Genomic DNA, 12,141 nt, shown 5'->3' on the forward strand with positions numbered 1-12,141 from the left:
TGGACTCAAAATCAAAATTAGGTAAGCAAAGGGGAGGCCATATGCATTATCATGGAATTATTATAGATTGCTGAAGAGGGCTTATTATAAGAAATTAGTATTTCAACTTTTTTCTGGTTGTGGTACAGAAGCCTACATTAGAGAAGTACCTTCTGTTAGGGAAATGAGCCAAGAGATTCTTACTCTGATCCAGTTGGGATGTGCTGAGAGCTTGCACTAAGGTTGGGAATGTGAAGTCAAAACTCTCAGATCTGGGAGAGATATTTTAAGTAGGAAATGTGAGGGCTTAGCACTCAGCTCTGTGAAGGAGATAATGTGAAAGACAGGGAAACGCTGACTTCTGACTCTCACAGTGACTAGAAACCCATGCTGGGATCCGCGGGGTAAGGGACACAGTAAGGGTTGAGTAGTTGCTCTCAAGAATGCGGGTCTATGACCTTGACGTGAAAGTTATTGATGCTTGGTGCCACTCAATTCCCTATGCACCCTAAAGATGCAAGCATTATTGACTAGGACTGGGCAGCGTCCAATTATAAATCTTCCCAAAATGAGATATAAATATCATGAGGACCACTCATGGAGTGACCCATGGACACCAGGGTTGGCATTACACACCCATGCCAGATTTTGCCCATTTCACACATTTCCTACTGAGCTGATACTTAATCACTAAGCATCCATTAAGTGGATGTTCCATTTCTAAACACATCTACACTGACGTTTTACCCACATGATCCCTAGACAATCCTATGGGATAGGTATTGGAACTCCATGCCATCATGTAGAATATTGTCACAAAGTGACTCAGTATATGGATGCCACTTAGATAGTTTATTGCGGACAGTGCCTTATCTTTCTGCACCCTCCTGATTCCCAGAAAGTAAAGAAGGCATTTAGTTCTTTGAAGATCTCTCTCAATTGGTACCATTATTTGAAAGTGACTCTAGGAAAGATGTGAATGATACTAAATATACATTCTGTCAGCTGGCTGCAAAATCAATAAATTAATAAAAACTATTCTTACTGTGATTGAAAACTAAAATTCTGAAATTACTCGGAGATAACTAAAAATGAGTGGAGGCAGTGTGATCAGTTTTTACAATACTCAACTCCATTTTAAATGTAAGTCAACTTATATTTTGCATTATTCACGTTGTTTGTGTGTGTGTGTGTGTGTGTGTGTCTGTGTGTGTGAGTGCTTAAGAAGATTGTTTAACATATAGGTTTGTGCAGAACCTTGTAGCACCAACAAAAACTGATCTGCATAGCTACCACAGCTCCCTCTGCTGTTTATTTTGACAAAGGGAAGGTAGTTAATAAAGGAAGGACCAATATGTTATTCTGTGGGGGGAAAAAACAAGTAGGCAACAAAATGCCCCTCCAGGCTAATAAACACTCAGAATGAAGAAATGGTTGCTTATATTAAATTTCAGAAATGATACAGATATAGCCAGACCATCTAATAACTTTGTATTCCAAAGTGATTTGGAGCTCTTTGACAGCCAACCTGGTAGTATCCCAGAACTTCTCATGAAGGTCTTTAGTCATTATTACATCAAAACCTTGACAGTTCACAGTGTAACAGTAGGAAAGCAACATGGTAGGGACAAAGATGGATGTGTGTCCCAAGAAGCAATGATGCCCAAGCAGAAATGAACCCGTTCTGTTTGCAACTTTTTATCTGTGGTTTCTGATGGCTTTCTTGGGAACTCCTGGAGTTTTGTGGGACCTCATGCAAAAACCGTATAAGCATGTCATCTCTGAGACCAGTCCTACAATCCTGGCTTCAAAGAAGACAAATCTGAACCTCAGGCAGATGATATAAGAAACCCCTAGGATTTTAGTGGATTTATTCCCACTCTGAATCCCTTCCAGCTCAGCTTGTCACGTGTTACTCACTGTGGTCTGACACCAAACACAGTGCAGCCCCGTCAGGCCCTGGTAACATTTAACTGTTTTGTGGCACTTATCACACTTGGTTGGGCAGTTGCCTTCAACCCAATAATGGTGCATGACCTAAAACAGAAGAAGAGTTGGTGATGAGAGGAGGTACCCATGGCAACACATCTAGAAAACCTTGTGTGGCCAAACTTACATCTGTGTTCTTCTTGGATTTCACATAGGTCTTGATGCAGGAGGGAGGGGCTCTGGCCACACAGCGCTCATGGACTGTGTACTTGCAGACTGAAAGGAAACAGGTACACAGATTCAGAGCTGACCCTGGTCCTGATTGCAATTTTACAAGGGGGGAATGACATTAACAGAACCTCATTTCACATCCACAGTTCCCTAATCAATCCAATCAGCCACATCAAGGAAAAAAAGTCCATGTCGGCTGTTTTTATCATGGAATACAAAAGGCCAATTAGTACAGGAAATAGTATGCATATGAGAAACCAAGTCTCCTCTATCATGGCATAGCAGGAAATGCTTAATTAAATCAGTTCTTGCTCAAATTTTTCACAATAATTCCCAGATGACAAAAATATTAAAGACAAATTGATGGCTGCCAAATGGCTTGGTGTCGTTTGTAGAATGAAGAGGTCTATATTTCACAAAGTACAGACATGAGAGCAGCTGGCAGTCATGGGAGTAAATGCCTATGGTTTATACGGCTTTGTATATTGACTTATCTAAACTTTATAGGGCAGATTTGTGTATTTCTAGAAAACAGATTTCATCATCCAAGCCAGGACTTCAAGGAAGTTCATCTTTCATTTTTCATCATGGTATTGTTTCTGCAAATCCACTGCCTTCACTAGGCAATCTATGGCGCTAGGAAGCAAAACTTGGCATTTATGTGAAAACACACATACATAAATACCAGCAAATGTATATATGTATGCATGTCTGTAATCTGTGCCATAAAACCAAAGCATACAAAATGGGGGGGGGGGAGGGTTGCATCTGCACATCTTGTGGTTCCAATCTAATATTGGTTGGTTCACTTTATCTTTAACCTGAATTCTGAATCCAAACTAGTGATTCGGGGTTCACAAATACGTAGACGTTTGTAAAAGTAAATATATCAGCACCTTAAAAGTTTACTTCTTGAATTATGAAGGACATGCGTATAATACTCATAGCATTTTATAATAAAACTCTGGAACATCTGTGAGTTCTACAGGCAAGAGTCAGGAGTAACACATGAAGATTTCCATTTTATATGTAAAAATCTATTATACCCCATCCTTCTTTGCAAGTTACATTGTTTTAATCACTTAAATCTGCCCTAAAATGTTCACTACCTTAAAAAGTTATAGAAGCTCTGAAACAGATTTTTGCTTGTTTGTTGTATTTTTTTTGTTTTTGTACATGGAGAATGTTCTAGTATATCTGAATCTTCCAAAGTGGTCATTTGAAGTGTTCATCTTATGTGATATGTGGCAAACATATTATGTAATAGTATGCAGTCTTTTTTATTAATTTTTATTTAAATTAAAAAAAATCTTATTTTACATACCAATCCCAGTTCCCTCTCCCTCCCATTCTCCCATGTCCCCCAATGACATCCCATCTCATCCCCACATCCACTCCCCAGGGAGAGTAAGGCCTCCCATGAGGTATCATCAAAGTCTGTCACATCATGTAGGGCAGAGCCTAAGCCCAATCCCTCCTCCCGTGTATCTAGGCTGAGAGAGTATTCCTCCATGGGGAATGGGCCCTAAAGCCCATTTGTGAACTAAGGATAAATACTGGTTCCTCTGCCAGAGGCACCATAGACTGCCCAGTTCCCCCAACTGACACCCATGCAGGGGCCTGGTAAAGTGACCCTAGTGCTTTTAGAAATCATACACATCTATGACATTAAGTGTAGTTTCTAATGTCAGAAAATACACCTAGAGAAACAAAATTCCAAAGCATACTGCAACGCAGAGAAGAAGGTGGTCAAACTAATGGATTGATGGAGACCTTCATCCTTACCCCAGGGCATATCAACCTCATTTTCAGGTAACAATGATATAAACTGAATAGATACTGGATAATTTTACAAATTAGCTGACACACATGTACACACCCCGTGTCTTAGCAAATCTTCAACTGGCAGTATGGGTTTCTTAGAATAAAATAAATATTGTAAGGCAAGAGGATTGAAATTATCAGAATGAAAACAACTTATTTTTTATTTATTACATTTTTAAAATTAGAAACAAGCTTGCTTCACATGTCAATCCCAGCTCCCTCTCCCTCTCCTCCTTCCACATCCCTCCCATCAGCCCTTCCCCCCAGCCTCCCACCCTATCCCTACTCCCTTGCCCACAGAGGATCTCCAAAGTCTGTCACCTCTTTCAGGCCAGGGCCAAGGTCCACCCCCAAGAGTCCAGGCTGAGAGAGCATCGTTCTTTGTGGTATGGACACAAAAATTCCATTTGTATGCCAGGTATAAATACTGATCTACTGCCCAGGGCCCTATAGGTTGTCCAGGCCTCTTCTCAACAACTTATATTGCCTTGTATACATACGGATGTAGAAGCCAGATGAAGATTTTTCTTTATGTAAAAATAATGTATCTGAGGGATTAGGGAAATGGTTCAGCAGGTAAAGGATTTACCACACAAAGACTAGAATTCAGCTCCTAACAACTCATTTTAAAAAATGACTATCTGCGAGGCTGGCACAGAGAGTGGAGACAGAAGTTCCCAGAGGCTGGACTACTTGAGATGTGGGTCAGTAGGAGAATCTGAGTCAATATGTAATGTGTGATAAAAAAAAATGAGGTCAGACTTGAACAAACAATCTCACATGGGAACAACACACACACACACACAAAATAGGTGCAAGACATGGATATGTAAAGTTGTTGATAATTTCAATGAATAAAATCTATTTTTATTCAATTGATCTAAGTGTTTCATTTAAAAAAAAAAACCTGGCCGGGCAGTGGTGGCGCACGCCTTTAATCCCAGCACTCAGGAGGCAGAGGCAAGCGGATCTCTGTGAGTTCGAGGCCGGGCTGGACCGATAGCCTCCGAAACAATACAGAGAAACCCTGTCTCATAAAAACCAAAGAAAAAACAAACAAAAAAAAACCTGGAAGGCATTATCTCACCCTGAAAAGCTAATTACAAATAACGTGGTTAACATACGAGGTGAATATAAAACGCAAACAAGATACAAATGTGAGAAAGCAGTGGAAGACGTCTCAATATTCCAAGGAGGGATGAGAACCATGAACACATGAAATTAAACAACAGTAGAAAGAAATGTCTAAGGAGTTGGGGAGTATCATTAGTTTCTTCTGAAAGGAAGTTTGCCGGGGACCTGAGCATTGAGAAGCTACAGGGAAATACACATTATAAGCATCACGTGAACATGATGATTGTGTGAGCTCAGCTTTCCCTCAAGCAAGGCAGAGCCAGTGTACTCACAGGAGCAGCAGAGGCCCTGCTTCCCCACGCCAATCAGCATGTTCAGGCAGAGATTGCAGTAGGCAGGCTTGTTAAAGTGCTTGAGTCGCCACACGTGCTGTCCGTCATCCTTCACATTCTGCACAGGCCGTGAGAGAAACAGGTTTCACTTAGTGCAATAAACAGTAGACTCCGTAAGTGCCAATAAAGAAAGCTCAGGCCGGACCGGTGCATCTGAAGACAATCTGTTCCCTCATCCCTGACTCTCTACACGACTGCCAAGGAGACCTCAGAAAACCACGTGATCTGTAGCCCAACCAGATATCACCAACGTTTCTGAGATGCTGTGGCCACCCATGAAATCTTGTCTAATCTCAACAGCTCAACGGCATTGCCTGGTACCACCACAATGGCTGCCAAACAGAACTAACACGGGACATGCTTGCTCTGCCTTTGAGTAACTCATGGCTAGGACACAATTCCACAAACAAACGAATAAAGACCTTGGTGCAAGCCTGAGTATTGGAAACTTGTATTGACTCTTAATTGTTTTGTGCTATGAAAAACAGAATTCAGAATAAAGTTAGGTTTTGTAAGGCAGAAACATGGGGGTGTAATGGCACAAGCAATGCTTAAAAGTCAGACATGGTGATTCTAGGACCTCAACTGCAGATCCCCAATATAATACTTAAGAATATATTCTGTATTAAGTAATAACTTTGATGAAGAGGACAAGGGCATAATTATATGACCATTAATTTTGCTGTCTTATAAGAATAGTGATTTTATCCATAATGAAAGGTGGTAAAATATAAAATCTCATTACCATGTTTATAAAAATCACTGTAGCTACATATTCCAATGAAACCCTGGGTTTACATTAATTCACAATTTTAGTAAAAGAAATGTGCCATATTGCTTAGTATGCTAAGTAAATCTACACAATATTTTAATAACTAATGACAGTTGGTACATCTGTTTTCCCTCAAGATCAAAATAACACAAATTTATAGGATGCTACTTTATGTTTAAAGTCCCTATAAAAGGGCCAAAACATTACATGAAGTTATCATGCTGCCATCATTTTGCATATCATTACATACCCTTCATATAGCATTCACCAATTTGTGTGAAACTGAACTTTGAAATTATTCATAATTTTTCAAGATAGGAAGGTACATACTTTCTTACAGAGTGCTCATCAGCTAATATATGAATATATATTATGTGTTTGGGATAACACAGGCATAGATCATTTTATTTTTATTAGTAATAAAATATTAATAATAATGTTTTTATCTGCTCTCTCTTACCACAGCAAGAGATAGGACACTGATTTATAATATCCATAAATCCATAGTAACTAATTTTCACATTAGAATTAGAAATGTCAAATTTGCATCCTAAGATGAAACATTAATGAAAATGCTTCCTGGGAGGTACTTGTCAATGGGCCCCTTGAAGTTCTGCAAGTTTTGAAGGCAGAAGCACTGACTTGTTTTTGTCCCAAGAAGACATTTAAAGCACAAGTATTTATTAAATACATTGCACAATAAAGAAGCAACGCTCTCTAGAGGAGAGGACAGGCTTATCTGTTGTCCTTGCTAACAAAGACAGGCTGAACAGACTTCTGTCCTCAATAGAGACTGGATTCCCAGTCCAAGGTACTAGGCTCTGAGATGAGTACTGCATTCATTCTTGGCTCAATTCTTCAAACTCCTTAGTTTAAGGGAGAAAGGCAAGCCAGCTGAGCTATGAAATGCCTAATGCTTGCTTTGCATTGAGTAATAAAGCCAACTGTCTCTGGCCCAGGGGTATCTTGCCGCGTCCCCTGCGCAGCCTGCGTCCGAGAATGTGTGGAGAGTGTCGGGGATTGACAACACAGAAACTCGTTCAACGGTGTAAAGAAAACTTTAAGCAGGTCCCAAAAAGGCTCAAGAAAACTTCCCAAGAAAGGCCTCCCTCCAGAAAGGATTCTGCTCTCTCTCTACCCCTGGCTGGTTCTGCTCTGACACCAAAAACTGATCTGGGTGTGTCAGAAGAGGCAGCTAGTCTTTGGACAAGGTTGAGGTCAGGGCGGTTCCTGTGGGCCAGCCCTTTTCAGGAACTTATTGCCCCGGGCATTGTATTGTTTTTAGTAAACATTGTCTTACAGCTGCCTACTCCCAGGCTGATGGGGAAGTGGGTCTCTGAACAAGGTCTGGTGTCCCCACAGTATCTCATGCTCTCTGGTTCTCAGAAACTGTAGAGAACTGTTCCCTTACCTTGAAGATCAGATTAGTTTCAGGCCTTTTTCAATTTCTTAGCAATATTCAAATTTGTGTTTCAGATAAGGGACTGGAAAGATCTCACCAGAACCAGCTATGAGAGGATGCAAACGAGTATCATGGAGACCACATCAGGAGACAGAATTTTAAATGTTTTCAACCATAATTTAAAAAATTACCTTCATATTAATTCTGAGTTCAGTACTGGCTTGTATATATCATCATAATCTTAGTAGCTCTACAATCTAAAGAAGATAATAAATGTATAATTTTGCTGTACTTTGTAATCTGTATATTTTATTTCGATCGTGTAAAAACATGAAACATCTTGATTTAAAAGTATTACTATAAGGCTGCTGCTTTTTGATAATCTTTGAAAGTAGAAGTGCAGTGCTTTAAGAAAAACAAGAAAGGAACACATTCTAATTTTCATATGTTTTGCTGTTTTTATACTCCCTGTCATTTCATTTTAAGTGATTGTCCATTCCGTGCGAATAAGGCTCATCCTGTTGGAGATCACATATGGACGCAGTTAGCTGGCATTTTCCTTATCAAAAAATAAACAAGTCTGAGCGTGGGTGTTCTGTCAATCAGAACACTTAGCCGTGTTACAGGCTGCAAGTGATGTACAAATCTATTACCCAGGCAGAAAATACTTTACCAGAAAAAAACGATTAAATAGTTTTATAGCTCTTTATCCAATGCACTGCTCAAATATTCCAGAGATGAAATATATATGTGGCTTCTCTCAGAGAAGAAATGGGAACCAAGATACACCTCCTTCTCAGTAGTGCAAATTGCACCCTGGCTATCTGTATTTCAAATCATGTCCTGTCTTGTCTTATTTAGATTGTAAACTTGGTGGTAGAGAAAGAATAAGTCTTATTCTATGAGCAGAATGCATTCCTATTAATATTTTTAAATCAAAAAATATTTATTATCAAGAGGGGAAATTCACAATTTAAAGGAATAGTCAGAGAATTTAAAAGGCCTGAATCCTAGTCTACTACAAAAATGTGGGTGCTCTGTCTTGCTTTTCTTTTTACTTCCCTGTCTAATGAAATGAAGGCACCCACTTTCCTTTCCCAGGCCATAGTGTGAGCTTTCATCACGCAATACCTGTGAAGTTAATTTAGCTCCTTGAAGACTGGTGTTATATAAACAGCAAATATTATTAACATCATAGGGTTGAGTTATCTAACATCAAAATATTTCAGCCTAAAGAACTGAGTTGGATGTTTCTGGGTCCATTGTAGTTTATTATATAAAATATTGCTTTTTTCCCCTCTTCTGTATCCCAGATATAATATAGTTCTGTGCCTATGACAGGGAAGACTGTGATTCCTGAACAAGTCCACAGTAAGAAAAAACTTTCAGCACATTTCCTCAACTTTCAATTGTCTAAACACCAAACATATGCGGAAAAAAGAAAAAAGCAATGCCTTTTGGGTTTATTGCCATTTACCTGTTTATACTATAGTTTTTGGAAGTTTTACTTTTTTTCCTCAGCATTTCCCAGGACATACACACGGTTCAAATGAATTAGGGCTACTTTAAAATGTATTTATTTTCAAAGGACTTTAAAGAGATATTTTACTGACATCCCAGGTCAAATCCCCCCAATCCCACATCTCACTTCTTGAATACATAGAAGAATGAATGTTTCCAGTTATGTCCATTGTTATATAGTGACCATTATGGTATCTTGCATATTTTGTCAATACCTCTAAAAATTATATCACTATAATAAAATCTGTTGTCTGACAAAAAGTTGGGCTATATTAAATCTGGGCAAGAAGAACTCATAGAGATATATTAACATCTGGATAGAGTCACAGTTGGTTGCTCATTTTCAAACTGTACTTGCTGCTGTCAGAATAGGGCCATGCCACACTTAGGGCTCCACTCAAAGTTTCTACAATATCACACCATACAATAATATAACAGTTTTCCTTCAATAGTCTGTAATAGACTCCTGAATCTTGCCTGGTTTTGCAACTTCTTAATAGATTGATCCACACATAGATACTGGAAAAACATTCCTAACCAAGTTAAATTTTAATTGAAATATGGCATATCAGTTATTTTCAAATTATGATTTAGTTTAATTAAAGCATATCACTAACTGTCACTCATAAATCTCACCAGGGAACACATCCCTTCTTTGTTATTAATTCAAACAGGAGAATGAAGAAAAATACACTCTTAAACATTCTTAATCAAAGGCATAGTATATATAATGTATAAAGACTCAATGCTACACTTCTTTGAAGTCATGGAGCCAGATGAAAACATTCCATTCAAATGCAACTCAAGCCCTATATGGACACATCTTATACAATGAAAAAGTTGAGCTTCCTTCTAGTACTGTGTTTGCTAAATGGTGGTGAGAGAAAATCTTCTACATATTCAAATTTTCTCTTCTCCTCCAGGACTGCTTTACACCATCAGCAGAGTCGCTTCTGTGTGAAGCTGGCAGCAGTCACTGCAGAGACTAATTATGGGTCAGTGTCAGGAATAAGAGACTGTGAGTTCTCAGTCCCAAACAGGACATATTTGTCCTTGCCGTGTCAAGGGTCGTAGAACCTCAGTGAAGAAGGGGACATGGAAACCGTATAGGAGCTGGAGGATGGGGAGGAGTGCTGGGAGCGCTGTCTTCTGGATAGGACATGGCTATTGATTTCGCTCATGCACTCACAGCACACATGCTTAACTAATGCCCATGATCTACACATAAACCAGCCAAAATGCAGGCATGGATGAGGGAGGCTCATGAGAACTCACCCTTAACTGGAATGTTTTTGGCAGCCAAGAGGTACTAAGACAATGGTTCTCAACCTTCCTCCTGCTGAGACCCTTTAAAACAACTCCTCATGTCGTGGAGACACCCAACCATGCAATTATTTTTATTACTGCTTCATAACGGTAGTTTTGCTACTGTTATTAATCATAATGCAAATACCTGTGTCTTCTGATGATCTTAGATGACCTTTGTGATGGGGGACATCCTTCTGCGTATATGTTTGTCTGATTGGTATAAACCCTACAAAGGGGTTATAACTCACAGGTTCAGAAGCACTGCACTAAGGAGAGAGACTCATTCTTAGGGACTGAGACTGTTGGCATGCTATCTGTGCTAAATTGAGGGGCTTATACCCATGCATATGAGTGTTGCACTGAGGGGAAACGGAGGTGGAATTTGGGGGCCAGTGGTGCAGGATCTGATCACCTTTTGTTGTATGTAGGTATGAACTTCTCAAAGAATACAGGATCTCACCATATAGCTCTGACTGATCTGGAACTCTCTATGTCAAGCAAGCTGAACTCAAACTCTCTGGCCGTCTCACTCTACCTCCTAAGTGCTGGATGAAAGGCCTGTGCCGCCATGCCTGAATGAATCTGAATAATTTCTCAAGATGAGTTAGTTTCTTATTTCAAGCAGGCAATAGTTTTATGTACTATTTTATGACAATATAATGAAAAAATTAATGTTAATGATTGCAGGTTGTTATTATAATGCAAGGACTTTAGATTTCAGAATTGAAGCATTTCTATTTCTTGCATCTGAATGAGGGAATCCTTAAATTCGGAATTGTCAGGAAGAGCAGACATTTTCAGGACTGTTTCTTTTCCTTGTCAGTTAATGTTCACTGCCAGGGCTACAGTTCTGGAGGTATCTCTGCTCTGTGCTCATTTTTCCATTACTGCTGTCCTATTGTTTCAGCACTCCTAGATTTACATTCCTTTCTCTGCTTTTCAAGACTAGTTAAAAATTAATTGAAGCTCCTTTGGTTTGTAACATGTAAAATCAGAGTGACAGCAGACCTAATGACTCAGAACTGTAGTACTAGCCCTGAGAAGCCTGAGGGGAGATCTTAAGTTTGAGGCAGGCCTGAACTGCACAATGAGACCTTATGAATAAAAGCAAAAACAAGCAAACAAACACAACAATGACACAAGATCAGATTCTGACAAGCCATAGCACTGATCAAATCTGGATAGAAACTTGCTTTTGTAAATAAATCTTTATTGAGCCAGAGCTTTTTTCAATCATTTATATAAGAACTGTGATTGCTTCTATCCTATCACATCTTGAAGGGGAGTTTAGATAAAGATAAAGACATGTGGCCCTGGTACCCAAATTATTTAATGTCATTTATAGTCAGTTTCTAGTCTCTAAAGAAGTAGTAACCACTAACAAAGAGTAACATTTTGTATTCGCTGATACTTTGAAATATGTTAGCCTTGCTTCTGTTACAAACTTGCTAACTTCCTTCAATTGTGGGCATTTCTTGTACTTATGGGCGGCTTGGTGGGACTCCATGCCACCAGCTACTCACCACTGGTCCTAAGTACTGTCAGTGCCACATTTAAGGTCAGGTAGAATGATCAGGCCAGTGCTCAGTGTTCCTCCACCTTGTGGAAGTTCTTCTTCCTAAGTCAAAGCTTTAACCCTGCAAAAAGAACTTGGATTTCTGCCAAGATTTCACAAAAGCGCTATTCTGAAATGGCAGCATGAAGTTGGG

General features: G+C 39.3%; 1 protein-coding gene across 10 annotated transcripts in view; it reads right to left on the bottom strand.

The window, feature by feature from the left end:
- The window catches only part of Dgkb (diacylglycerol kinase beta), a 744,334-nt gene that overhangs the window by 497,471 nt on the left and 234,722 nt on the right, over positions 1 to 12,141 (bottom strand). For all 10 annotated transcript variants that reach the window (XM_040743220.1, XM_040743223.1, XM_040743219.1 and 7 more), the window contains 3 exons: positions 5,370 to 5,487; positions 2,096 to 2,184; positions 1,900 to 2,016 (listed from right to left, as the gene is read on the bottom strand). In XM_040743220.1, the coding sequence (XP_040599154.1) occupies positions 1,900 to 2,016; positions 2,096 to 2,184; positions 5,370 to 5,487 (324 nt within the window). The remainder of the gene's footprint in view (positions 1 to 1,899; positions 2,017 to 2,095; positions 2,185 to 5,369; positions 5,488 to 12,141) is intronic.

Source organism: Mesocricetus auratus, unplaced genomic scaffold (genome assembly GCF_017639785.1).
Source record: "Mesocricetus auratus isolate SY011 unplaced genomic scaffold, BCM_Maur_2.0 Super-Scaffold_15014, whole genome shotgun sequence".
In the NCBI taxonomy this organism is placed as follows: Eukaryota; Metazoa; Chordata; class Mammalia; order Rodentia; family Cricetidae; genus Mesocricetus; species Mesocricetus auratus.